At 41.0% G+C, this 27,848-nt stretch overlaps 3 protein-coding genes across 9 annotated transcripts in view; 2 read left to right on the top strand and 1 right to left on the bottom strand.

The window, feature by feature from the left end:
* Positions 1-27,848, bottom strand: part of LOC148318396 (uncharacterized) — a 193,612-nt gene that overhangs the window by 63,254 nt on the left and 102,510 nt on the right. For 3 of the 5 annotated variants that reach the window (XR_015839910.1, XR_015839908.1, XR_015839911.1), the window contains one exon: positions 25,359-26,913. The exons of 1 other annotated variant lie outside the window; for it this stretch is intronic. The gene's annotated coding sequence lies outside the window, so the exon portion shown is untranslated. Of the gene's footprint in view, positions 1-6,137; positions 6,289-25,358; positions 26,914-27,848 lie in introns of those variants that run through there. One more of the 5 variants, XR_015839909.1, reaches the window with a different exon arrangement.
* Positions 4,167-8,310, top strand: LOC148318397 (phospholipid scramblase 1). Its single transcript, XM_088282997.1, has 7 exons — positions 4,167-4,268; positions 4,681-4,760; positions 5,190-5,232; positions 5,317-5,537; positions 5,693-5,854; positions 6,175-6,336; positions 7,091-8,310. The coding sequence occupies exons 2-7, from the start codon at positions 4,692-4,694 to the stop codon at positions 7,118-7,120; spliced, it is 687 nt and encodes a 228-aa protein (XP_088139123.1). The 5' UTR covers positions 4,167-4,268; positions 4,681-4,691; the 3' UTR covers positions 7,121-8,310.
* On the top strand, positions 10,374-27,826 carry plod2 (procollagen-lysine, 2-oxoglutarate 5-dioxygenase 2). Of its 3 annotated transcripts, none has more exons than XM_088282994.1 (20): positions 10,374-10,830; positions 15,481-15,572; positions 15,816-15,952; positions 17,271-17,434; positions 18,819-18,931; positions 19,013-19,076; positions 19,262-19,359; positions 19,885-19,986; positions 21,376-21,501; positions 21,616-21,737; positions 21,946-22,050; positions 22,531-22,656; positions 23,007-23,148; positions 23,700-23,762; positions 24,568-24,681; positions 24,882-24,947; positions 25,106-25,210; positions 26,060-26,206; positions 26,476-26,601; positions 26,763-27,826. In XM_088282994.1, exons 1-20 carry the CDS (start codon positions 10,728-10,730, stop codon positions 26,916-26,918), a joined length of 2,271 nt encoding a protein of 756 aa, XP_088139120.1. In that variant the 5' UTR covers positions 10,374-10,727; the 3' UTR covers positions 26,919-27,826. The 3 variants fall into 3 exon arrangements, with proteins under 3 accessions (XP_088139120.1, XP_088139121.1, XP_088139122.1); XM_088282996.1 differs by lacking the exon at positions 10,374-10,830 and adding an exon at positions 14,052-14,073; XM_088282995.1 differs by lacking the exon at positions 23,700-23,762.

The following is a 27,848-nucleotide window of genomic DNA, read 5'->3' on the forward strand; positions in this document are numbered from 1 at the left end:
TCTTGTTTTGGAGGGCCTGTTGGCACGACTCCATTCAGGGCTTTCACACCAGTCTCACTCACTTCTCACTCCACGGGCTCTGCCTCGCAGGTCATAAATTAAGCCGGGGATGGAGTGAGGGAAGGGCGTGGAGGTGGGTGGGGTAGCGTTTGGCTCAAGGAGAGATCATATATTCTGTGACGGCTGATGTTTCAAAAACAGGAGAGCGAAGCAGCACTTTAGTGGCTAGAATGCAAAAACAAAGCAACAGATCTGAATCTGTTGCTTTGTTTTTGCATTCTAGCCACATCTTTCATTTTGGGTTATTCACTACAGCAGTGGTGGAGAAGCTTTTTTTTCCCGAAAGGATCACATTTGATTGATGTTTAAATGGACAGATGAGCCAATTTATTTGTAGATAAAGTGAATATGTGTAAAATATTATTAATGAAATCAATCATTTAATAAAATAAAAACGTTCATTCATTCATTTTCCAAATTGCTAATCAATCAATTGACAAATATATAATTATAATAAAGAAATCATAAAATAATAATGTAAAATATAGAATTCATGGAAAATAAGTACAAATTAAATACATGTTATCAAACCAATTTTGGTAAATAAAGGTGTGCAATGAACCGGCCAGGCCAATCGGTTCATTTAGCAAAAGCGAGAGAAAAGTGGGTTTGGAAAAGGATGGTTGTAATATCAGTAAAAAGGAGAAAAGATATTTATTTTCAAAAAGATTTTTACCAAAACAAAAAGAACAAATCCATTTAGTTTGAAACAAGTAGATAATTTGCTTTATGAGTGTAATGGCCTTGCGTGAGAATGCGTACGGAACCATATGGACGCCCTCCACGTCTCCTCATTTCATACACGTTTCTTTTGACATCAATAACGCCGAGGCGTCCAGCAGCGCTTGGGCCCCGTCCAAAACAATTATAAAGTTGCCGTGGAAACTGAGGTCCCGTGCCAGAGCGAGGCATACTGTCTCCGCTCAGATAACCCCCGTCGGAAAGTCACGGCGCACAAAAGCACTTTACGGGGGTTGGCGAGGTGGGGGGGGGGGGGGGGGGGGTGCAGTAAAAAGCAGGGAGGATGGGCTGAGGTGAGGAGACAAAAGCTCGGACAACCATGGATGATGCAACGACATCACGAGAGAATGTAGACTGCACGATTCACTCTAAGAAAAACAATACTGTACAGAAATCTGCACCAAATGGATTTCCTGATAGGAAATAATTGGAATACTGTACAATCTCAAAAACATGGCATACAAAAGGGGTGTGTAGACTTTTTATATCCACTGTAAAGGACCATCACAAAATGCGAGTTGACGACTGACATGCTGCCGTGGAAAAGTACAACCCTGCAAGTTTTGAGGCTCAACATACAATATATTGCACAGTATCGCCGCTTTTATCGAATCATAAAAATGGCATGATTGTCAAGGAAGTAGGATAAAATAAAGATGGTGGATATTCAGAGGCTACCTTGCCCATATTCACCGACTACAACGTACATAGCAGTGATAATACAAAAATGAAGTATTGTTGTAAAAAACAATATATCTATACTATATATCGCTTGCATCAGGCAGAGTCCTTGGAAAATCGTCACTTTTGAGGAAACCACAAAAAATATCTTGTTCAACTATGAACATATCTGCAAAGAGAACAAAAAACAACGTTTTTATATTGGTCAATTATTTGAAATAAATAAAATTTAAACAAAAAAATTATAAAATAAAATAAAATAAATTGCTAATTGACCAATTGTAAAAATTTGTGAAAAAATTTTACATTTACCAAATTGTGACATAGGAGGTTCTGGCCCGACATCGGCGATATACTGTATTTGTATGGCGGCCGGCCAGGTCTTAAAATCTAGTATCTTAAAACCCAGCAACATCCAGGTGCATTTTTGATCAGCTGTAACAATTGCGACGTTGCGATAATGTGCGCCGGCACAAAACCATAGGCTGACTGTGAGCCATTCATGAAAACTAATTGCCAGACCAAGCATTCTGAGTGTACAGGCTACAGAAAGGTTTAATAATTAGCCCCGTGGGGGACATTAGCGTAATAGAAATGGACTCTGACTGTCGCACTAATTTTGACAGTGCAGTGAACAAAATAAAAACAAAATATCAGGGTGAAGTACAACCTAGCCTCTTTTGCGACATGTGCAATTTTGAGCTGGGAACACTGGGACCGGGCGTAATGTATTGTAACCTTACACTAACCTAATGAACAACAAGACAAAAGTGGCATAAATGGGGGATTTTTTCTTTTTTTTTTTTTTTACATCCATCTCGGGGTGTCCTCATTATGCGGCCGACGCGACAAGCTCGTTAGGAGTGCACGAAAGATTACCCGCGCGGCTAAAGAGCATGGCGCAAACGCAAACAGACGGATTGTAAAACAGGTAGGAATGTGGCGAGCACACACACAAAGAGAGAGCGAGAGAAACCCCCGGTGGGTGTAACTGGGCTCTTAGAGTCAGAAAGACAATCTGAGCGGCTTTCAAAGACCCCCTGACTGTCTGCTGTGTTTATTCAGATGGGAGCGGAGAAGACCGGCATTGTACTGCTTTGTTTTGATCTCACTGATGAAGAACATCAGTGTCAGTGCTCTTCTCGGCCATTCCAGGTGATAAAATGCTCCCTTGGTGGTGCAAAGACTTTTTGGTGTGGCACAGTTGAAACAGTTGATAATTCCATCGCAATTCTATCTGAGGAATTGTCGAGCCAGATTTTTTGGGCAAAGGTATGATCACATTTTTTTAACTCCACTTCTTATAAAGATTTCACCTCCTCCACTAATTGAGTTGTACAGGTTTATAGGTCACATTAACTGTGGCAAACAGTTAAACAATTTTATTATTATTATTAGTATTTAAATATTAATTTATATCAGGATAAAAATGTTAATATCACAAAATATTTGAACACGGGGAAGTATTTTTTTTAATCTGCGTAATATTAAGTTGGGGATGCTGTCAAGTTGCACTTAATCAATATGCACAGTTTAATGTCATTGCGTAAATCACCTTTTACTATTATTTTCTTTTCTGTATGGCCCTGAAACTCATTGGTGACAAACACATTTGTCTTTGTTAAACCAGAATTGTTCATTCAGTTCTTGTTTTATACCTCATTAGAATGCCCAGGCCTTTTAATGATGTGGTGATGAAGTCTTCATCAAAAACATGGCTCATGTGGAAAAAGGCATGCATTTCCACATCCACATTTGTCTTTTTATGGCAACGCACCAATGATGGTGCTTGTATTGTTTTTCTGGGTTACAGGAGGTCACTCGGGCAAATTGTGTTACACGAATCAATTAAAAGAAGGTTTAAGCCGTCCGAAACCAGCTGAAGTGTCAGCAGATCTGCGCCCGAGTCATCATTTGTTCTCATTAGCGTTTCTGGGGAAGAAATCAGCACTGCTTGGGGGAATACGGTGATTTTTTACTCGCAAATAGGGAAAGTCGACCCGCTGGCGTCACACAATTTGTAACACAGAGGCACGGTGCACAACTGTGTGTAGATGTGTGTCTGTGTTCTATGTTTAATATGTTGGAATACTGTTGTTTGGAAAATGGAAAAAGGCCATTTGTGCATTCGACTTAGTGGCAACCATGAGGGTGTGCATTATAGGCTCAATACTGTCCTCTAGTGGGCATTAGACAATAATGTTTGACAAGAAATGGTAAATAGTAAATTTGATTCATAAAACTAAAAAGCTAAGTAAAAACGAATGAATTAATTTATTCATGAATTTAGAAAAATAAAATGTAAAATATATTTATAGAATACATATTTTACTAATTACTTGACAATAAAATATAAAAACCAAACAATAATTAATAAATACAATTATAGTAACGTTTGTAGTAAAAGATGAATGTTGCGTCCATGCAATCATGTTCATCATAAATTAACAACTAACTATAGACACATTTCAACTATGATAAAATACACTGTACACAGGAAAATATTCAGAATACGTTTTAGATTAAAAACTTCAATAAATTAAAAACAAGATATTAAAAAATTGCTAGTCTAGTTTTATAGCTACATAATCATAATATCCTATTCGATTTTTTTATTGTATTTGATTGCGTAATCTACAGTCGTAATCGACCACACAGCAGTCTCATCATCATTGGCTGCCCCGAGCAGGAAGTGCTTTGACGTCGACCAATGGGATTAGACGTTTATTCCAAGGGTTTAGTTCCGGAGTGGTCCGTTATTGATGCAAATCGCGGCCCGAAAATCGGTGAGTAGTCGCACTTTTAGCGGCTGAACAGCTGCGTGCATGTGACGTCATCTGACACGCGTGTCCACAGCTGCTCGCGGCGCGTGACAGTGACAAGTGGGGCGCGCGCGCTCTTACGCTCATCTCACTCCTGACGTTGAACGTCGCCATTCGATTGACCCACTTACCCGCCCCGAAACGCACACTATTGCGGACCCGAGTCCCCTTTGAACGTCGTTATCTACCGCTACACAAATAATTATCTTATCTAATGATTATTTATCATTCAATGATGTCTCTCACGTCACCTCCCGGCAGAGCCATGGCATGATTAAAAAACACCTGCCGTGGATCGGTTTATTTATGACTGTCACCCCTCCAAATGAACAGAAGAGGGCGCCAAATGTGACTTTTTACTGTCATTCTTCAACAGGTTGAGAAGACATGAACATGTACGAGGGTCCCAGCCCGGGAATACCAGGTTGCCCACCTGGATTGGAATACCTCACTCAGGTAAACACAACATATCCTCATTCATATGTTATTTTTATGAGCATAATACGGTCACCAAAATACAGAGGTGGCAAATAGATCTTGTGGCATCTACAGTACAGCATAAAAACGTGGTTGAACCAATTGATCGACTACAATTGAAATGCTTTAAAACGTTGTAAATGTAACATGGACATTTCAAACTTGCAGTCAACTAATCAGTCACGTTTTTGAAGTCGTCTTCCAATCGGAAGTGGACTTTTGACTTGCCCCTCTGCTGCAGACGCAGGACTACAGTGTCCTGTGGAGCAGCAAATATGTCGAGCCAAAAATGGAACAATTTTCAAACATCTGTCCAGATCAAAGGATACATAAATAAGACGGTTGTGGAGGAATACAAATATTCACCAATAGTGGGTGTTCACCGCACTGTCGGCGTCTGCTTTTTAGGTGGACCAGCTACTCATCAAACAGAAAGTTGAGGTTGTCGAAGGTAAGAAGCAATATTTCTCTCACCTGTCTTCAAATGATGAAAATCACCCGTGAACAGTTGCTTGTTAACCGCCGTTCAATTCAGCTCTCGTCGGATTCGAGAGCAACAACAAGTACGAGGTGCGTAACTCCATGGGCCAGAATGTGTTTTACGCCGTTGAGGAAAACGACTGTCTGAGTAGACAATGCTGCGGTCCCATGCGCCCCTTCTCCATCCACGTTCTGGACAACTTTGGACAGGAGATCATCACCGTCACCCGCCCGCTCAAGTGCATGTCCTGCTTCTTCCCATGCTGTCTACAGGAGGTGAGATCAGGCTCACATTTCTGCCTTAGGTTGTTGTTTCGTTTTGCACTGAAACCCTTAAAAAAAAAAAAAAAACACTGTTCGCCTAATGGCATAAACTTTTATCAATTACATTGGTCCCAGTTTGCTAAGTGACGTTCAAACAATTCTTATAGCTGGAAGTGCAGGCTCCGCCAGGAAACACTGTGGGGTACGTCGTGCAACAGTGGCACCCCTTCTCCCCGAAATTCATCGTCGCCAATGAACACACAGAGCCGGTCCTGAAGATCCACGGGCCCTTCTGTGGGTGGAGCTGCCTTCCAGATGTGGACTTTGAGGTGGGTGCAGCCAAACACAGCAAACCATGAAACCACCATTCAGTTATGGGCATTTTGTGACGTGCTCAGAGGTTCTCCCGGTTGGTTTTGATTCCATGGCTCAGCTCATAATTTTTTGGGATTCGGCTAAGGTCATTAATACGGAGGCGTACGCCGTCTTTTTCCTCGCGGCCTTTAAGAGAGACAAAACTTAAGTCTGCGGGCAGACAGCCTGGAATTGTTTGGGAATTTTGCCATGTTTAGAAAGCAACAAATCCAAAATTTGTGTCTTAAAGATCCAGATGTCAGCAGTTTGTATCTTTATACGCCTCATCTTTCAGATTCTGACCATGGATGAGGTCAGCAAGATTGGGAAAATCAGCAAGCAATGGACGGGCCTCCTTCGGGAAGTGTTTACAGATTCCGACAACTTTGGAATCCAGTTTCCGATGGACCTGGATGTGAGAATGAAGGCTGTCATGATCGGGGCATGTTTTCTCATTGTGAGTATCCCACTGAGACAAAAAAGGATTTACGGTCATTCATCCGCCTTTCCAGATATTTTTAAGTTTAGAACACTGCTCGAGCACTCAGCATGGTTCCTTTCCTTGATTTTGCCTAATTTATGACATTTTGACATTTTACCAGAACATCCTGAAAAAGTCTGGAAGGCTCAGGGCATCTCAAGGTTTTAGAAAGCAAGATTTAAGTCCTCTCATTCATTCAATATGACATTGGGACTCGGCCATTTGGACTCAATGTTGCATAATAAGAAATAACTGAGTCTATTTTTACGCACTATATTTAATAACCAAGCAATCTGCCAATGTAACAAAAATGTGAATTATTGTTGAGGGTTCTGTTGGCATATTTAAAAAAAAATATTACTTTACATATTGAAAGGTGAGCCGTTATCAGCAAACGTCTGTTCTGTGTCAAGTTAAAGTTGAACGAGCGTTCCTGTGAGATGATGGTTCTCTTTGCTGGCTGGTGGGCGGAAATTTTCCTGTAGTGACCACTCTTTGTAGCGCTTAGCTTACATTTATTTGCAAGTCTGACATGAAAGCAACCGAGCTTCACCATAAACTTTAAAACAGATTTTCAGCTCTCTCTGCTTCTTCCTGGCATATTTGCTCCAATGCGACTTTTCACAGTTAATTTCGAGGACATGGCAGACAATTTAACTTCAGTGCTTGCGTCACAGTCACTTTACCGTTTTTTTTTCCATTAACATCCATTTCTCTCCTTTTCTTGCAGGATTTCATGTTTTTTGAGACAACTAACTAAGGACGTTAAAAAATAAAAAAAATAAGTTGCTGCTGGAAGGAATGAGGCCACACAGTCTCAGAAAAGGCCATAATGTGTCCCAACTGTCCTCCAACGAATTGTGTAAAGAAAAGAACATTTTCACAAATTCTAGGAAAGTATGCCATGAAGATACATACGGTACACGTCCTTAGGTGCTGCAGTTGTTTGTTTGTTTTTTTTAAACTCCTTTTCAGCTTGTTAACATGAGGAAGCCCCTCCGAATGGACTGTATAGCATTATGTAACACAGTCCTCAAATTGAAATTGTGAACTTATGTAGTGTTTTAACAAAAAAGGACTTATTGAGTGTGTAGTTTGTGATTCCACAGCACGACACGTTTCTGCACTTGCTTTATGTATGTGTGCTTTAAGTGAACTTTTAAGTGGAATTAAAATGCAATACTTACAAAAGCTAATTGGTATTAAGGATCTCAAGTGTAATTTTCAGTCTCCGCCACATGAGGTCGCTAGCTCTTCATGTAAGGCACACTGCCAATGAGCGCTTTTTTTGTCATTGAAATAGTGTATATTTTTGGACAGACTCAGGTTTGAAATGCATGCTACTTGAATTTCGTGTCGGTGACTGCTCACTCACTTGCAACTGACTATGGATTGTACACCGTTGGTTCCCTGGATGGTACACATTACACGTATTGTAGCAAGAACTCTGGAACAATTAAGTTACAAATTGTAATTACTGATGTGATTTTTTTTGTGCTGCAAATGAACGTTCTTAATGTTTTTGTTTGCTTTGGTTGAAAAGAATATGTTCAGTTCAAGAAAAAATATTATTATTAATAATGTGTGTATCCCTCTGCAAAGCTTTTTTATTTATTTATTTTTTTAAATCAGGGATATTTTATGGATATTGTTGATGCATTTTGCTGTCTGTTACAATTTCCTGGTGGCATGATTTATAGAAATAAACGTGACCAGTGTTCTTTGATAAGCTTGTGCTGATCATGTGTGTCCTGTGTGGTGGATAAAAGATGCTACGCCACCTTCAGGCCATTTTTTTTTTTTTAATTTACTTTGTGAGTAAACTACACCCATAATGTCTTACGTTTAAGGTACTAATCAGTTTTGTACAAATGCTAAGAGCTTATACGTAATGAAACGACCCAATGAATGTGAATAAATGGTGCAAATAGTGGAAATGTCAATTAAAAAAAGCAATTGTCCTGAATTGAATGACTGTGCACAACCATCATCTTATTTTGTGTATCTGTGCACAAGGTCAACAAATAAACAAAGTCAAGATAGTGACAATTTCAGATTCAGGATGTAAAAGAGGGATGTTTATTTGCAAACAATCCAGACGGACTCCACTGATGGAGTGGGAAGTAACTGCGCATGCAGAGAGACCAAAGCTCTAAAAATAAAATCATTCTTTACCAGTTATGGTGCAATTTCGGTAAAGAGGAGGGAAGCGGGTGTCTTGGAAAATTGACTCGCCGATGCAATTGAAAATGCAGCCTTACCACCAAAGAAGCGTAACGTCATACTCGGATTTTGCCAAACCACAGACGGTTGCGTGGCTCAAATACTCTATGAAGCAGATCGCTCCCAAGAACAGATGGAATTTTTTTTTTTTTTCAAATGACGTTGATGGCATCCATCTTTTGAGGAAGCACTCAACTCCACCTGGTTTGTCACTTTTCTTGTTTTACGTTCCTCATCCCTAAAGGAGGTTTTCTCACTCATCTTCACGGTAGACGTCTCCTTGGCAGTCTGGTGCATCATCTGTTTCTTCTTTTATTTGATTAAAAACAAACTCCGACGGATGGTGCCAGGAATCGAGAACGTTCCATGTAGTCAGGAAGCCGCCGCACTTTTGCTCATGTGAGGACAGCACGGTCTTGGATGTTTGGGGCTCGGTGACACCCAAATGAGCTTTAATCAAAGTGCGGCGCCAAGAAGATGCCACCTGCGTTTCAGTAACGTTTGCGCTCTGCCGTCTCAAGTCTCCCGTTCGCCAAGTAGACAGACCGTGAGCAATTAAACGCAGGTGCTGCTCGACATCAGGGTTTTCACACGACCTCCTTTACCGCAGCAGATTTCCTGCTTCTGTATTTCGGATCTTTTTTTTTTTTTTTGCGTGGATAGTGGTGTTGTATGGCAACGGGATTAATTATAGGGTCACGAGTGCTTTAGAAAGTATCTCACAGTGACTGTTCCGGCTGGAATTGCCCCAAGAGCTTTTGGACACTTTGTCAAAGCTTAATGAAATCCATCTTTCTCCTAATGTTCAAAGTTCGTTTTTTTTTTTTTTTTTTACACTGGATCCAGTGCATTGAGAGATGCAGCAAGGAGTTTGAACTGTGTCATATTATGACACAATAATTTCCAAACATCATCCCAACACTCACAGTAGCATTACTGGCATGCTGAATTATGGCAAAAAAAAAACAAAAAAAAAACTCAGTCGTCGTCACTTTTTGTATTGTAAAATTGTCTGGCATTTTCTCACTGGACAATTTCAAGGTATTTTGGAGAAGTAATCTGTCTTGTTAAAAAAAAAAATAAAAAATTAGCTGCCCCACATTCAGACCACAGCCTTGTGATGTCATTAAGAAAAACAATTTGAGCAGAGCCTCGCATAGGAACGATTTGCCAGATGGGACAAGTCAGTCATAATGAGGAGTGAGACCTCAACGAGCCAAAGTTGCGGTTTCAAGTTCAGGAGGATCTTGCGGCATACGCTGCATGTACTCGGTAACAGTTTCATGAAAATTGAATCGTGCTGTTTGGATGGTGGTTCGCTTTTCAAAAAAAAATACAAATGTATGCCCGGAGTAAGAAGTGTGTTGACGCGTTCCTTACAATCCGAGCCAAATCCATTTACTGTCCACTTAGACTCATTACGGACTATTTAACAGTTGGGTAAATTTAATTGCAGTGACAAACGTCATGTCAAAGCCCTAAATTAGTTTTTAACAAGGATACATGGGGGTGCAAAAAATATTTTTTTTGTCAGGCATGATGAGGACAAACATTTACACTCACCTTCCATTCTTGGAAATTCAAGTTTTATTATATTTTCATGCAAGTATAGTTGAGGTGAGATTTTCTGGCGTACAGTATCTCCCCCACAACTGAATGAACAGTGTAGTAGTGTAGAAGAAGGGGGAGTGGTGTGGCAAGGGGGAGGGTGTCATTATGAGTGTGGAGTTTGTCAAGAGGAAAGGGGGGGGGGGGGGGTCTGTTGGGGTCTCAAATACAGCGGCGCTCGGCCACACTTTCACGCTGGACGTTCGCGTGTCAGGCACTGCTGCTATCTCCCTTCCTCCTCATCCAAGAATTCAAACACGCTCTCGCCGCGACTGGACCGCGCACCGCCGCATCAGCAATTAACTACCGGAGTCGCACCCTCAAAAGCAAACTTGGAGCCAACTCCTCATGCCTCCTCACTATTACTTTTAATTGCAAGAGAGCGCAGTAAGAAGAAGAAGAAGAAGAAAAAAAAAAAAAAAAGGACCTTCGGGGGGTTTTACTTATGATTCAGAGCACCTCGCGCCGGGCTTGGAGGCAATTAAGTAACGTCCACTCTAGACCACCTCATTCGGAACCACGCACCCTAAACAGCAATGGAGTACCTCAAGTTTTGCGTTGTCTTTTCGTGCTGGATGGCGTGCGCACATTCGGTTGTGTCCACTGACACACCCCGGGGTCCTGCGCCGATTCCTAATGGTAAGACCGCAGCAATCTGCACGTGATGTACGTTTGAGATATGTCAACACCGGGGGGGGGGTAGGGTGGGTATTTTTCACAGTGAGGGATTTATTCATTGTCAATCCCAATGCATCTGAAAACTGTTGGACACGCTTTGCACAAATGACTCCAGAAAGACATTTGAGTATGATCGCCATTATTTGTGTGATGTAAGAAGTGCGGAGGCAATTCAACTTTTACGACTTTCATTGCTCCTGCAACAGGTTACGATCCCCTGCAGCCTGTTTAGTTGGTCAAACTGAGGGTCGGGTCCAAAATCGGATCCGTTTTAATGCTGTGACTTGTTCTACGAATATTCGACAATTTATGATAAAATGGAACTGCATTTGTTTGCGAACCATATCGCAAAGTTATGTCAATAAATGACTTGTTTTATTGTGGTCCACGAAGAGGAACCGCATTACTAGCGGGAAAATGTGAGTTAAGTGTGCTACCAACTCATGTAGAAACAGGCGCCAGCAACATTTAACGACCCGTTTCAAAGTTATTATCTCATTAGCGCGTAAGGAGCACAACTGGCTCCCAAAAAAAAAAAAAAAAAAAAACATCTGTTTTTGTTAGCGTGTTTTGTCAAAGTGAGTACTTTTCGTTTTGTACTTTTTCATGGCAGTTTCGCCAATTTTAACTGCTGGGAGCGACACGTAAATGACCACAGTCCAGTGATGCTCGCGAGATGACCAACACAACACAACAACACACGCGATGACAAACCTCGGCTGACCATCTGCTTGCAAAGTTTGCAGGGTGCACTTGGCTGTCGGCTAAATGCCACCTCTGCAAGTATTTGCCTGCACACTGCTTCTTTATGACTCGGAGCACAATGGGGCTGATTCTGCAGGGGTCAGGCCACCTGTTGGCTCGCCCCGTTTTGGAAAGTAACGTAACATTCAGAGAGCGGCGAAAACACCCTGCCCCCAACGCGCCGTTTGACTTCCTGAATGAAGCCTTTGACTAATTTTACTGACGTCATGGACGTCACACCTTATGTGTTAGAACACAGCAATTTTAAATGTCAATATGGCAAATATAAAAGCAAGTATTAAACAAAGTGCGGAATACTGTCAATCCAATTTTTTCATGATATTTAGCGCTACTTCCACCGCGTTAACACTCACATTAGCGTGGCACTTAAAGAGGCCAGGCAATCAAAACAGAATTTTCTTGGCTAAATATTTTGCCACGTTTCCGAGTATAGAACGTTTTTTGATAACTACCAACTAAGAAAATAAACGTAAGTTTGCAATGTGGTGTGAAGGTTTGTGGTTGACTGTGACAAACACTCAGCTCACAAAATCGACATGCTTTTCGAGATGCTGCAAATTTGTCAACTGTAATTTTCAAGGAAGGAACGGAAACTCCTCCTATGGTTGTCCAAAATGTATAATCTCACTCTCAATTGTCTGCAGCTCCTTTTTAACACACCAACAACTCTTTTGGCAGACAACAGCTGCAATCATACAAAAGAATACTGCCAGTAGCTCACCCAAAAAGTCTGTCCAGTGTCTCCTTTTTAAGGCAAATATGCACAGTATTGTCTCGTCTGTTTTTTTTTTTTTTGTTTTTTTTTTTAGTTTTAACTGACTAAAAATGGTTCCTTTTGGCAGCCTGGCACCTATTCTTGTGCTTTACATATCTGATGTGCCACTTTTGGCCACGGTAGACGCAAAAGTCCACATCGGTCTATGGCACAACCAAATGCAATCAATCCTGTTTCATTTGATAATTGAAGGTTTAAGTTAACTCAACAAATAAAGACCTTTCCGAATTTTCATTTTCCTGCAAGTTTTACGGCGTTGCTATTATATTAATTACAATGACTTTTTAATTCGAAATAGACATTTTTCATCCAGTGGACAACCAAAACAATGACATGGCAGTCTGCAATCTGTTTTTTTTAGTCCTCCCGTCGTCTGTTAAGCCAAGATAATCGCAACCACATGGAGTACTCGACTAACAGTACATGGGAACGGGCTTACAAATTGAATTGCCGATTTGTTACACACTGAATAGCATTTGAAAGCTACATATAAGATGTGCCGTACAATATATTTCATCTTATCGCAAAATGCATATCATGCATATTTTACAGGCAACATGCAAAGGTCAAGTCTATTAAACAGAAGGATTTTTGTCCTGGACGTCTCGTCAAACAGGAAATATTCTGTTATTCCCGCGTCCGGGTGCAGATGACGTTCCCATGCTCCACATTTCCACCCATCTACGTGGGTTTCGCGGGAGCCTGCGAGTCACACCGTTTGCGCATCAAAGTGTGAATGTTTACTTTGGACAGATGTCTGCGGTACAAAGAGGGGTGGGGGGGAGCTAGAAGTCCAATGCCCTTCTTAGACAAGAGAGCAGTGAGAGTTGCATTCCTCACCTTCTGTGGACACTTTGTGTTTACTCTGACGAAGCATTTGTTTATTTATTTATTTTTTTTTAAATTTAACTTGAAGAGTCCAATAAAAGCCAGAGCCAGAACTAATGAAAGACCCCCGCCCCACACAATATTTTCGAACAGCTTGCATAAGAGATAAATAGCCTGCGATTTACTACTTTACGTATCAGCAGCTCATTTAGATGATTCGTGATGACATAAAAGTTGTCATCAAGGTCTTACTGGATGAGAATAAATGAAAGCCAAGTGGATCACAAGACAGTGTAATTGTGCACACCACTTCAAACGTATCCCACGGTTAGTGTTAATCACTGCATAGTTGTTTTAGTTTTGTCTTCGAGTGTTCAATAGTGTTTATAGTTGTGGTCATAAAAAAAAAAAAATTAATTAATTCTAGCAACATTCCTGACTGTGGATTATTGTGTATTTCTTACGTGCCGAGTAGCATTAATAAATGGCGGGCGGAATGATCACATTATTTTAAAAAAAAAAGGTTGAGCGATCAGATCATTTACACGAGACAAAGATGACATCATATTCATCTACAAACAATGTTATAGTATCGACACGCTGTTTCCAGCCATTGCTCGCACAAGGCTACTGTGAATCCCAAGTCCCCCCCCCCCCCACCTCAAAACTGTGCATGGAACATTTGAGAGACTTTCCAAAAATGTCTTGTCTCAGTAGTGAAGGAAAAAAAAAAATGCATCTGTTACATCTGTTTTGAGAACCAAGACGGGTTGCTTATTCAAGGGAGAGAAACAGCACTGACATGCATGTTCACCTACGTGTTTACATGGAGCAAGGTGTGTTTAATTTCTATTCCCCCTCAGTTGTGGAAATTCACTAAAGTTGAGTCAAAGGCAACTGAACTTCTTTTTTGAGAGATAACTGGAGGAAAATGTCAGACTAAAGCTTACCAATTGACACGATGAGCCGGGTCATTTTCAGTAAGTGCACGATGACCGTTGCGAACCAGAGTTACTGGCGATGATTTGTCTTTATTCGGTTCAGTTCACTTATCTGACTGTAATTACAAAAACAGACCATGTTACAGAGTTGACATAAACCTCTTCTGGGAACACGCTGATGTGTTTTTTCGTCTCACATGAGCCAGGAGGTCAGCGGGTGAGATGACAGCATGCCTTAACGTCTCGCATCTGCATCAATTCTAAATCGACGGGCCCCATCCTCAAATTTACACAGTGGCCGATTCTCTCTGCTGTGCTGATGTTGCTTTTTGCCACAGCAGGCAGGTGTTTTTACAGAAAACACCCCCCCACACACTTATTTTGAACAGTAGACTCAGTCTTTGACCAAGCGCTGAAAAATACATCACACTGGCCAAGCAAACACAGATCCAGAGGGGAGCAAGTGGACATCAACATGATTCCTGTTCCCTGTAACGGTTGCATCATCTGCCGCCATGTGCATTTCCTGGAACCTAGTTGCAAGTTGCATTTAATAGCCCCGATGGGAAAACATTTCAGATCTCATGTCGGCAAATACTTTACAAAGTATATCAAACCCTCCAAGAACCATCAATTTCCAGTATGTTATAGACCAGCATGACAGCACTGAAAATGTTTCCCAGATGTATTTGAGAGGATTACCCTACTGACACTGCACTACGTAGTTTTACAACTTCAAGCCATCATAGATTTGCCTGTGATTAAAAAAAAAAGACAGTGCGGTGTTGCATATGAAACTTACATTGTCTGAAAGACCCCCCCCCCATTTTGAGGGGGTCTAAGAGTAGCTCTGTGATACTTGCAACACTCAAGCAAATTAATCAACTGGTTTAATAAAAAAAATCAATAAAATTCATGAGGTCAGTGTCAATAATTTATATTTGGTTTCACCCTTCCTCAACCTCATATTTCAGCACAGAGTCACTGGGATTGTCGGCAGTGGTTTGTGGGAGTTTTGGGAATTGAAGTATGATAGCAATCCATGTCCAAAGGCATCTGTTTTGGTATCCAATTGAAACAGCCACTGCACATGCACATCTTGTTTTTTTTTGGGAAGGAAGCAAGTTGTCTGTGTCCACGCCCACAACGGCGCAAATGCCCTTTTCCAAACTGTGAAACGGCAAAAATATCAAGAGAGGAAATGCTACCTTGGCTAAATATGGCGAAATGTGTTTCTAACAAATACTGTGTGCTAACTTTACCAAACAAATACCTGATTGAAAAAACTTTTTTTTCCCCCAGAGAAATTGCTCGTGCTAACCGTGGCTACAGAAGAAACGGATGGCTTCCTCCGCTTCATGCGATCTGCAAACTTTTTCAACTACACTGTGAAGGTGAGAGTTGTTTTATTGTAACAATGCAACAATGCATCATTTCACACTCCTCAGCGAGGGTCTATTCTACACTTTAACAGTTAAAAAAAATTGCGAAAAAATTGATCTTGCAGGGAAAATCCACTCAAAACCCTAAATGTCTCCTTTAAATAAAGATAAAGCAATGGGGGGGGATTTTATCCCTACTTAAAAACTTTGACTGTCTTGTGCTTGACTTGATTCGTGGAATTTGTCCTGTCACAGGTGTTGGGAATGGGAGAACAATGGAAGGGCGGTGATGTTGGCCGCTCCATCGGTGGGGGCCAAAAAGTCAGACTACTGAAGGAGGCCATGGAAGGTCTAGCTGACCAGGAGGACCTTGTGGTCCTCTTTGTAGATAGGTACGTGGCATTTTAAGCATTTTCAACTTTGATTGACGGCATATCAGGAGCACAACACCTTTCATTTTTTTTTAACACCCATACTGAGTCTGTCTTTATATTGCGACAGACAGTAGCAATTACTTCTGAGAGGTGTTTCCGCAGATTTGAATCTCTTTTTATTCTCGTAAAGTTGTTATTATAGGGCAAAGCACCTCACACAGACTGCAGGATAATTTATGAGTTTCCAAAACCGTGTCAATGTAGTTTGGAAGAATGACAGCTTTATGAGCCAAATATGGCCAACCGAGGAGAGCGTGATAATGTATGTAATGTCTTGAATACAAGTCGGCAGAAGCTCTTAAAGCAAAATTGTATTTTTAATCGTAAAATGAGATTTATTGTGATCAGCGTTGTTTTGCTTTGACAGAACAATCCAAAAAAATATTTCTGGATTAAGAAATCAAATTTACATTTATTAGTGACTAAATTGTGATTGAACATTAGCATTGATTTCTTCGGACTTCTCAGAAAAGTCTAGTGATCCGACAAAAAATTAAGTATAAAAGAGGACGTACTTTTTTTAATTTTTTTTTTTGAAAGCAACCAAGATAATTGTGCTTATCCAGGAGTTGTTGCAATTAATTAGCAGTTATTCAGTGAGCTAAAGGAGCAAAATCGACGCTGCCATTTTGCTCTCAAAGTCAACTTATCTTCCAATTTCACCCGACCAAACATTTACACTTCTCCAATCAGTAAAAAAAAAAAAAAAACACTGCAGACTTAATTAGGGTCCAGTGAGTTTTGGCTTTTTTAGGCCCACTTTAATTTCTACACACTTGTTTTTTTCCTATGTTTAAAAAAAGATTATTGCACTCAAAGAACTCTCTCAAAATTCTCAAAAGCCAGAATGGTTAACCAGAAACCATGAACATAAATCATCAGTATTCTTTTTGAGATAAGAACTTAAAATGCATTCACTTTCTGCCAGTAGATCCCTAAAAATATTTCTTCTCACTTATCTTATCTCGCAGGGTTAATAAAGGCGTGGTTCCTTGTATATACTGAGTGAGCGCTTTGTCACTTCAAACATTTGGAGTTCCCGGGTCGTCCCGTGCAAACAGTCAGGCCCAATTTCTCCTGTCTGTCACAGAATTCTAAAGGCCGAGCAAGCATCAACATGGTTTGACGAAAGGTCATGGAAGGAATGCTCACCAATGTGAAGAGTTTACTCGTTTAAGAAAATATTTGTATCAATGGGGCAATAAGGCGCAGCGCTGTGTGGGACTGACCTAAAAAAAAAACTGTTATATTTCATCTTCCCCTTTCCCCATTCTAGCTATGATCTTATCTTCGCTGGGGGACCACAGGAGATTCTCAGGAAGTTCCAACTAGCCAATCACAAAGTCATTTTTGCTGCAGAGGGGCTGATATGGCCAGATAAGCGACTGGCTGACAAGTATCCGTCGGTCCGCAATGGCAAGCGGTACCTCAACTCAGGAGGTGGGTTCCAAAATATTCCAAGTATGCTAGGAATTTGCATTTATTTTGGAGTTGTTGTGACTCCTTGCTTTGGTCACGATTCCGGTGACCAGACTGCATGATGCAAATGGAGCATAGAGTTGCCTTATCACGTCACACCCGCTTTTTTTAGGACCTTTCCCGGACAATCCAACTCATGTTACTTTTTTTTTTAGTTTTCTTCAAGACAAATATATTTTGACTGTCATTACTGTTTTTTGGAATGCACACTCATAGAAAAGTAGGAACGACTCACAACTTGGCCAATGACTAGCTGTTACGCATCACAGTAAAATCATACCAAAATGCTTGGAATTATATCGCGCAAGATGAAATTTATTTTACATACAAAAATTGGGGTAAATCAACGCAGACAAAACTAATCGCAAAAATATTTATCATAGTGCAATCAAAGTGTCATGGCTCCGGCTGCATTCTGCTAGGTCTCCAGTACACATAATTACAGCTTTTACTGTGGTCGTCAACATGGTGTGACCTCCCATACTGGAGTCTGGCCGCCTTCACTTTGATCACAGACTACTTTTAGCTTTCGTTTTCACCGACATGACATGTGGCTTTGTCTTGGCTTCCCATAGTTTGCATGAAATTACTAGGTATGCTAGCATTCTTACGGCTACGACCAAAGTGAATATTTGAACGTTTGAGCCTCTTGACTCGGTACAAGTGCAGTCAGTGTTGTTCGATTGGAATCAAAATTCAAAGTGTGTGTGAGTAGATGCAATGCCACTAAAAAAAAAAAAATAAGGCTTTAAATGTGTTCTGGGGTTACATATAAGAATAGGATTGCTAAGTTTTACTTTTCTAATATTGGGACGCACCCCAAAAGGTAATTATTTTCCAGCATTTCTGGCCGTTGCTTGGATTACACCCAAAAAAAAAAATTTAAAAATTTTTTTTTTTAAAAAAGCATCTGCAAAAAATAATAAATAAAATTTAACTTCACTTCATTCTCATTTTTTGGGGAACTGAATTTGAATTGCAACCTGTTCACAGTTCCCGAAGGCTTTTCTAAATCAAAGTCTCAACCCTACAATCAGTCCATGTGGTCAGTATCCTCGAGGTATACGATCACATGGGAAGAAAGTGGGCGTGGAGATCGCCATGAGAACATACATTGAGATGCGTTTTACGAGCACACATTGTCCTCGATGTGCTCCCGTCAGACATTCAAATCATACGGTATCGTACGTTCAGATTTCCTGAGGGATAAGAAAGTCTCGACTCGGGAACAGTGGTGACAATTACACATCGGCAGACTTTATGGTCCTGGCTCACAGAAGTGACGCAGATATATAATTTGAATTCAGCCGCACTGTTTTACACTGAAAATGTGTTTCACTTGCAGGAGTAATTGGGTATGCTCCATATATAAACCGAATTGTTTCACAGTGGAATCTTCACGATAATGACGATGATCAGCTTTTCTACACCAAAATATTTGTGGACCCACTACAAAGAGTAAGTGTTGAAACTCTAATAATTCTGTGAAAATAACATTTTTCTCCGACAAACAAGACTCACTTCATCCACGTCTGTTAGGATTCGCTCAACATGACACTCGACCACAAGTGCCAGATTTTCCAGAACCTGAATGGAGCAATTGGTGAGAAACCTGAGAGAGTTCCTTTTTCGTTTCCTGCTAATGTGTGCTCTTTTCAAGATTGAAATACAAAGTACAGGATTGGCTTTCAACTCTAAGAAATAACTTCTGCTGTTTGTACCCATGTGTTATGACAATTTCCATAACCTGCTCTGACATACCGTGTCTCGTGTTCACACTTTTGGCAGACGAAGTGCTTCTCAAATTTGGAACCAACCGGGTGAGAGTTAGAAACACGGCGTACGACTCTCTGCCAGTGGTTGTCCATGGCAACGGGAACACCAAAGTGAGTCACAAATTATACTTGAGTCACGCATCAAAAATCCAGGCCGGAGATCGATAAATCTGATCGAAGATGACGCCGCTTATGTCGAGCCTGACACTCATTCTGTCGACGCGCCGACTTAAAGATTTCTAATGCGTTTCCCACTCACTGAGGAAATGTACACACTGTTCCTTTCTATTCATGAGTCACACAATTATTCATTAGGGGGGAGAACTCTAAACCCAAGCTAGGCCATAATGCCTCTGTCTCTTTCCACTGTTCTTTGGAATAACAGTTTATAGCTCATACTCTGGCATTTTCTCTTGACTTCCTGTGTTATCAAACCAAAAGTGCTCAGTCATTCTACCTAGACGTTTCAACAGCTGCAGAAAAAACTCAAAATGGTACACAACATTACACCAATTCAAGCACGCTGAGCCCCACCAAATGTTATATATATATACTGAACCAGGAAAAATGCTTGAATTGCTTTTCATGCTGACATTAATCGTCCGTAACCGGCTTTGAATTCTCTCCCACGCGCAGATGTACTTGAACTACTTGTCCAACTACGTGCCCAACACATGGAACTATGAACAAGGCTGTGGCCACTGTGACGATGATGTCGTGGATATGTCTCAGTTGAAAGTAGGTCTTCCCTTCCTTCGTTTTTGTCTGTGTTATATTGGTCTTGTGGAAAGTTTATCTCCAACCTACCTCCCAGTGCTTGTAGGAAAGGCTGAAACACAGCCAGCCAGCCATCCATCAGTGACTGTCTAGACAGTTGGAGGACGGCCCTGCTTGTCCTATTTCTATAGATAAGACAGATTGTTACTGCCACCCACACCCCTTTGCAAAAATAATCGGTTATTTACCGACTGGACCCTTTGGAGCCTTTTGAAAAAATGTTTAAATGCAAGGGAAACTACTCCGGTAAGAGAAAGCCAGGCACCGCTGTGGCGCAGGATATGGCTTCTGTGGTTTTCTGAAGGGCTCATTTAAAGGGGTGTCACTGCTGACTGCTGACTGCTGACCAGCCTTCCTTTTTGCGGGCTTGTCAGTATAGGTTTTGTCCACAATCTCCAGTTATAGTGGTCATGTGGAAAATATGTTGCGGAGTTCAGCCAAGCGTGGCAATGCATACTGGGACCGGAATGGTAGGAACTTGGAAACATTTCAAGTTATGTGGGGGTGTCCGTTTGATGATAACCAAAATTGGAAGCATATCTACGGTTCCAGTTTTTGCATAGTAATAAAGGTGTCCTTAAGGAAACCGTTCAACGATGATTTACAATATTTGCGATAAAAGCCCTCAGCTCTATGCTTTGCAAAAAAATGTGGGTATCTTGTCACGGAAGATGACAAGATTGCGTTCAGAAAGAAGTTCTGCTTGATTCTATGTATGTTTTTTCTTCAGAATTGTGATACACAATTTGAGTTTTACTGCCAAAGACAATAACCAGTTAGGCAACCACATCCCGGTGCTTTATTTTGTGTAAAAACACAGCGTGGACAGTTGTCTGCTTTCGGGTCAATTTCCGCCTCCCTGCACACTGGCAGAATTCCCAAAACTCCCATCGTGTGCGTTAAAGCCAGACATTGCAAACCTTCAAATTAGTTGTCTTTTCATCCCTGTCCCAAACCCTCGCTGTGAACTGGTCACAAGGAGTTGCAGTCCAGGGTGAACGTTGAAGCACAGTTGTTTGGGCAAATGTTTCCTCTATAATCCTGTTTTTTTTTTCCCACTAACTGCAGAGTATATAGGCGCGTCCCTGAATATAAAGTTAGACGTGGCGACGTGGGGAAAAAAGTTCTTGTCAATCCCTCACAGGAAAGAAAAGAAAAATCTGAATCGGAACTTTGCATAGATGTCACGAATATTTTTCCTTGCAAGTTATTGTTGAAAATGTCGACACTTTATACCATATACAGTACGCAAAGCAGATTTTTGCAAGTATGGTCTCTTTATTCCAAATAGTGCTCCATTTGCCGGACCTCATGTTTACATTTTTTTTTTGTTCCGTCAAATTTCAATAGGAGTACCCCAATGTGCTTCTCGGAGTCTTCATTGAGCACCCAACGCCATTTCTTACTGAGTTCTTCCAACGATTGATGACATTGGATTATCCCAAAGATAAACTCAAGGTTTTTATCCACAATAATGTGAGTACTTGCAACCGGAGCCGATGCCCTTTTCTTTTTTTTCTTTTTTTTTTTATTTCAAACATTCATCCTACGCATGGCTAACTAATCTATTAATGTCCGCCCAATTGTCAGGAAGTTTACCACGAGAGGCACATGCAGAGGTTTTGGGAGGAACATCGGAACGTGTTCAGCAGCTTAAAGGTCGTTGGACCAGAAGAAAATCTCAGCCAAGGAGAGGCCAGAAATATGGCTATGTATGTATAAATGTAAACCAAAAAAAATAAACGCTGTCTTTGGCGTATTTTATATTAGAGACTTATTCCAAAAATTGAATAGAATCCTTTTTTTTTTTTTTTTTTTACATAGTTTTGATGCATTAAAAATTAAAAAAAAAACTAATTTGCTAACAATTTGCAGCTTTTAGTGCTGGATTTTAATAATGATTTATTTCTTGGTCTTTAGGGATCTTTGCCGCCAGGATGCCACGTGTGACTTCTACTTCAGCATAGACTCAGACGTGATGCTCACCAACACGCAGACGCTGAAGCTCCTCATTGAGCAGAACAGGTAATGCGTCCGAAGCTGGAAAAACCTCCCGTGTTGCTGTGAAGTTCACAGGACTGTTGAATTTATTCTCCGTGTGGTAAAACCGCAGGCACATTGCAGCGGAGTGACACGAGTTTAAATATAATCTGCGCCGGCTTCCTGTTTTTTTGCCGACCACATGGAAATAGCGAAAGAGTCGAGTGCGCTCACCCCGAAGTGCCACTTTGCTTTATGCAAAAAAAAAAAAAAACAAACATGCAAACTCCTGTCTCCTTTCTGCAGGTCATAAAATGAAAAGAAAGCATCCCACAAAGTATATCTCGTCGCTGTGGCCGTAGCTTAGCGTTGCATGCAAAGCAACAATCTTCCTGGTTTATTTCAAGGGACTATGTGGGAAGTTGCCAAATGAAAAGCAAAAAAAAAAAAAAAAAAATGGCCTAAGTGGAGTCGCATGGTGACTAACACTGATTTCTAGTACACCTCTTGCCCCGCCCCCTACAGGAAAATCATCGGCCCCCTTGTTGCTCGCCACAACAAGCTGTGGTCCAACTTCTGGGGAGCGTTGAGTCTGGATGGCTATTACGCCCGCTCCGAAGATTACGTCGATATCGTGCAGAGAAAACGAGTGTAAGTACGACGAGTTTTAACCTCCGCATTATCCAAACGGCATTCCGGTCCGTAACAGATTCACTAAATACTCTCCTGACCAATGACTGTCAAATGGACCACATTTTACTGGCACAAAACACTTGTCTGTCTAAAAATAGACTTCTAACTGCATCCTGATGTGAGCAAACGAATAAACCATTCCCCCTCGCCAGCCCAACAACATTAAAATATATCATCCATGCAATAAGCAGCAAGGCCAACACACATTTTCATTCCACCGCCATACCGCACACCTTTCGACATGGCTTGTAGATCTCCAGATGGACGTCAGAAGACTGCCTCATTTCACGACGCTGTGACGTTTCCAGGGGTGTATGGAACATTCCATACATGGCGCATATCTACCTGATCCAGGGGGCTACTTTGAGGAACGAGTTGAAAGAACGAAACTACTTTGTTCTGAAGAAAATGGACCCTGATATGGCTTTGTGTAAACACGCCAGAGAGCTGGTAAGGACTACTTTTGATGTCGAGGTATTTTTGAAGCCGAGACATCTTATAAATGATGTGAATCGTGACCTTATAAAAGTCAACATCGGAATGGAAGGTGATGAACGGCAAGTATACGTTTGAAACGCCTCTTATGTGTTGTGACGGCATGATGTTGCGTTCATGTGACGTCAGCTTTGTGTGTCCCGCTCTTCTGCCTTTCCTGATCACGCGAGTCCCTAATGTTTTTTTGTTTTTTTTTTTAACCAATGGCTGACCTGATCCAAGTTATCCATTTCACAATTCCAACATATAAACCGTTTCTCATCACTGCTTCACGCTATTTGCATGCCACCTGCGCCCTGCACGGCAGTCCAACTTGGTCCCTTTTGCAATCCTGCATGCATTCCGCCCGCTCTAACAAAACATCCGCTTCGGAGGGAATCTTGCTTCTTTTCCAAAGCAGCCCCCCCCCAAACACACACACAATGTTGCTCTGGTATACCCTGTGTCTCATTCTGAAATAATAACTCATGTTATCCTATTTACATGATGCTTCTCCTTCGTTTTAGACCAGTCAGAGAGAAAAAGAGTCCCCTTCTCCGGAATCATTCCATATGCTCAGGCCCCCAAAGGTTTCCATTTGTTTTGATTACTGTTGTTATCTGAAACATCAATTTCCAACAGGTTAGCACTCAGAAGCCATTCCAAGCCTCCAGCTTGTGATCATGTTTGGGTGGATGCTGACGTGTTTCATAAGCACACTTGGATTTCATATGAGTTCTTCGGGAACATTGATACATCATTGAGTTGATGTTGAACAAAAACAGGTTGTTCTGAAGCTTAACCAGTTTTACTGTCCTAATCATCAAGGAGAACGAATGTCAAAAAAAATAAATAAATAAAAATTCAAGACCCCTGTCCTGATGCTTGACCGTAAAAGCAGCTGTTTCATCTTGATACACCAATCAATATCAGACTAGGCTCTTTTCAAACATTGTAAACCAAACTTTTTATGACGGGCATTATTAAATTCATACAGCAAGATTACGTTTATAAAAGCCTAGTCTGATTTTGAGTAAAAAACCTCCCTCTTGCCTCCCTATAGAGGAGAATATTGCTCCTAGAATTGCATCCCCCCTGTCACTGTTCTCCCACCCTTCCTTTCACTTCAAGAAATGTTCCCGCCCCACCAACACCCACGTGAACGCCCCCTCCTGAGCCACTCTTATACCACCCATAAATAATCTTCGATTATTTATATGGCTTCTGTTTCTGCTCTCCCTAAATCAGACAAACAAAAACATTTCAATTTGCTTTCAGAGTGCTAACCGATTATTATGTTCAAATACAAGATCGAATAATGTAAAGCTGGACCTTCCTGTGAGACATTTCTTTGAAGTGTCTTAAGTGTAACTCACTCTTTCCTGTCTCCTGCAGGGAGTCTTCATGTACTTAACAAACCGCCACGACTTTGGAAGGCTCCTTTCCGCAGCCAATTATAACACTTCTCATTATAACAGTGACTTGTGGCAGATATTCGAAAACCCCCTGGTAAGTCGCTACTGCCGTTACCTTTAATTTGCAGAGCTAAAGAGTAACCACCTGCGAAGCTTCGTCCCCATAATGAAAAGTCATGAGATGCGACTCCGTGCCATGTGGCTCCACACGAGATTACTTGTAGGGGGAGAGGATTAGTGGTGCCTGGTATTCAGGTCATCAAAAGGCCTCTAATATGGAATTGCTCTTTGCAGGACTGGAAGGAGAAGTACATCCATCCAAACTACATGAAAATCTTCACAGAGAACTACTTGGAAGAGGTTTGTGGGTCTTTTGTTTGCTGACAAGAATACAGTATGGCTGAATTCCATGCAAGGATTCCAGCATCTGTTTTGAATATAAAGAATTCGCATTGCACTACGGACAACTCAAGGTGAAAGTGGGACTTCAAATGTAAGTCTGTGTGTTTGGTCCGCAGCCTTGTCCAGATGTGTTTTGGTTCCCGGTCTTCACAGAAAAGGCCTGTGATGAGATAGTGGAGGAGATGGAGAACCACGGCTCGTGGTCCGGTGGCAAACATGAGGTCAGTCCTGTTAACGGCTGAAGACAGCGCTGCAGTCAATACACACATACACTCGCCTTTTCTTCATTCACACAGCAATGCAAAGTAAACCAAACAAACGCATTCGTGTTTTGGAAAATTTGACCATTTATTGCCTTTGGTGGGAAGGGTGGAGCATGGTCTAAGAAAGAGACTAATAAGTCTTTGGATCTGTTAGACATTGCAAAAACAGTCCAGAGACTCTGGCCAAAGAATACCGATGGTATTCTCATTTGAAATAAAAATAAACCATTTCGTTGCCTCGTTGCAGAGAAATGGTGCCTGCATCAAATAATAAAGGGCAATTAAGAAGTGAGAGCAAAGAATTAGAGGCATGCCCCGTGATGACTTGTAAGCATTTTTTTTATGAGGGGGGTTTCTTTGTTGTCTGATAGACGGGCGGGCCATTACTCTGAAGGTACCATTTTTTTTTTTTTTGCAGGAGGCGGCTGGCTCGTATATAAAGTGGCGTGTCTAAGTTTATGATTGCCTACACTGCATGAATACAGTCATAAACGGTGTTATGATGTTGCGTTGATTACACCTATGATGTCTTTACGTTGTTAAGACATTGATAATTAAAGTCCGGCCACTGGGAGCAGTAGAAAGGGGGTTATGTCGCAAGAATTGCAATAAAACGCAAGATAACTGACCAGAGAGGCTCATTACAGCACCAAAGCTCTCATAAGTAAATTGTCAATTAGCGACTCAGCGTATTTTAAGAAAACAGCAGCCTGGAGGAACAACCAGCAGGATCTGTCCACGAGGAGGTTTAATAACCAGCGTTTGTGTATTTTTTTTATTTTTTATTTTTTTTTTGGGGTTCAACAGGACAAGCGGATCGCCGGTGGCTATGAGACAGTCCCAACGGACGACATCCACATGAAGCAAATCGGATTTAACAAGGAGTGGCTTCACTTTATCCGAGAGTTCATCGCACCTGTCACGCTAAAAGTTTTCTCTGGATACTATACCAAGGTCGGTAAAGACTCCAGAAAAACAAATGAGGTGCTTAACTGCCCTTTCCTACTCTTCACCACTGCGCTGTCCTGCACATCTGGGAGGATTCTTCTGAGAGTCTTCCAAATAGGTTCCATATATGACCCGTTAGAGTTTAAAAAAGAGTTTGGGTTTGAGGTCTTGTGACACCCGTGCCATTCAACTTCAGTAGCAGAAAAGTTGTCAAAAACAGGTGATAGGTGAAGACAGCTGACAACTAAGTTTTTTTTTTTTCCATGCCATTGCAGGGTTATGCACTCATGAACTTTGTAGTCAAGTACACTCCTGAGAGGCAATCCTACCTGAGGCCCCACCATGACTCGTCCACCTTCACTATCAACATTGCCCTCAATAATAAAGACACAGACTTTCAGGTAAGACCATGCGTAAAATAGCCGACAATACGCCGAGCCTTTGAGAATTAAAATTAAAAAAAAAAAATCTGAAGGAGTAGGTTAAATTATTTGTTGTCAAATAAATAATATTCTGCAGCACAGTGGTTTCGAGTCACTAAAGTCGCACTGCTTCTTCTTAGGGTGGCGGCTGTCGTTTCCATCGGTATAACTGTTCCATAGAATCACCTAGGAAAGGTTGGAGCTTCATGCACCCAGGAAGACTGACTCATCTCCACGAAGGTCTACCCACCACCAACGGCACGCGCTACATCGCTGTGTCTTTCATCGACCCTTGAAAAAAAAAAAAAAAAAAAAATGTCGGATTCCACTGTAATTGAAACGTTTGACTCCCGTTTGTTTTGTGCATTTTTCTGCCACTGTTTTGTACATAGGAATTTTTAAAGCCATTTGCTTTAAAAAGATGAGTGATTGCATTAACCCAATCTCTGTCAGACAGAGTGTTGACTGAAAAAGGGACGTGGCAAATTTTTCACGTGAGGTACACAAAAGAGAAAGGCGTATTGCTAGCGGGGTACATCAGATCTTCATTTCCAGTCATTAAAACAAGTCACAGTTGGCATTTTGGCGGTATCAGGCTAGCGTGCAGATTTTCTTTCGTGTATCTGATGTATTAAAAGTTGGAAAACTGAACATGATTTATTGTGTTTAAAAAAAAAATAATAATAAACTAACTGGTGCTATCAAAATTCTGTTTTTAGACAAAATGTAATCGGTGACGCAATTGAGTCGAGATTTTTGTGGTTCAATCTATTTTTTTATTTTGCACAGCAGAAATATAAAACCGGTCAGCAGAACTCACTGTGAGTTTTGTTTCAATTAAGTCTGTTACTTGAACGTTTGTCACTTGTCACGTCTTGATTTCAGAAACAGAAATCTGAGAAAAGAAATGTCTTGTGTAAATGAATTTTGCAACTCAGCATATTTCCTTTTTAATTTATTGCCAAAAAGTCATTAAAAAAAAACAAGGACATTTCATTGATTCCGATTATTTCTATTTTGAAAGTGCAACGATCGACAACTAATCGATTCTCAAATTGAGTGAATATGGAAAACCGATGAATCGTTTATTCAGCATGTCAATAGAAAATATGATTTATGTAGTCTTCCATGAAAGTGGACTGATTATATGTGTTGAATCAACATTCTTGCCTATTTTCTAACATGTTACTGACCAAACCAGTAACTCTATCATAAATAATTACTGT

Source organism: Idiotropiscis lumnitzeri, chromosome 19, assembly GCF_059441095.1.
Source record: "Idiotropiscis lumnitzeri isolate Australia: NSW breed Sydney's pygmy pipehorse chromosome 19, RoL_Ilum_1.0, whole genome shotgun sequence".
Taxonomy (NCBI): Eukaryota; Metazoa; Chordata; class Actinopteri; order Syngnathiformes; family Syngnathidae; genus Idiotropiscis; species Idiotropiscis lumnitzeri.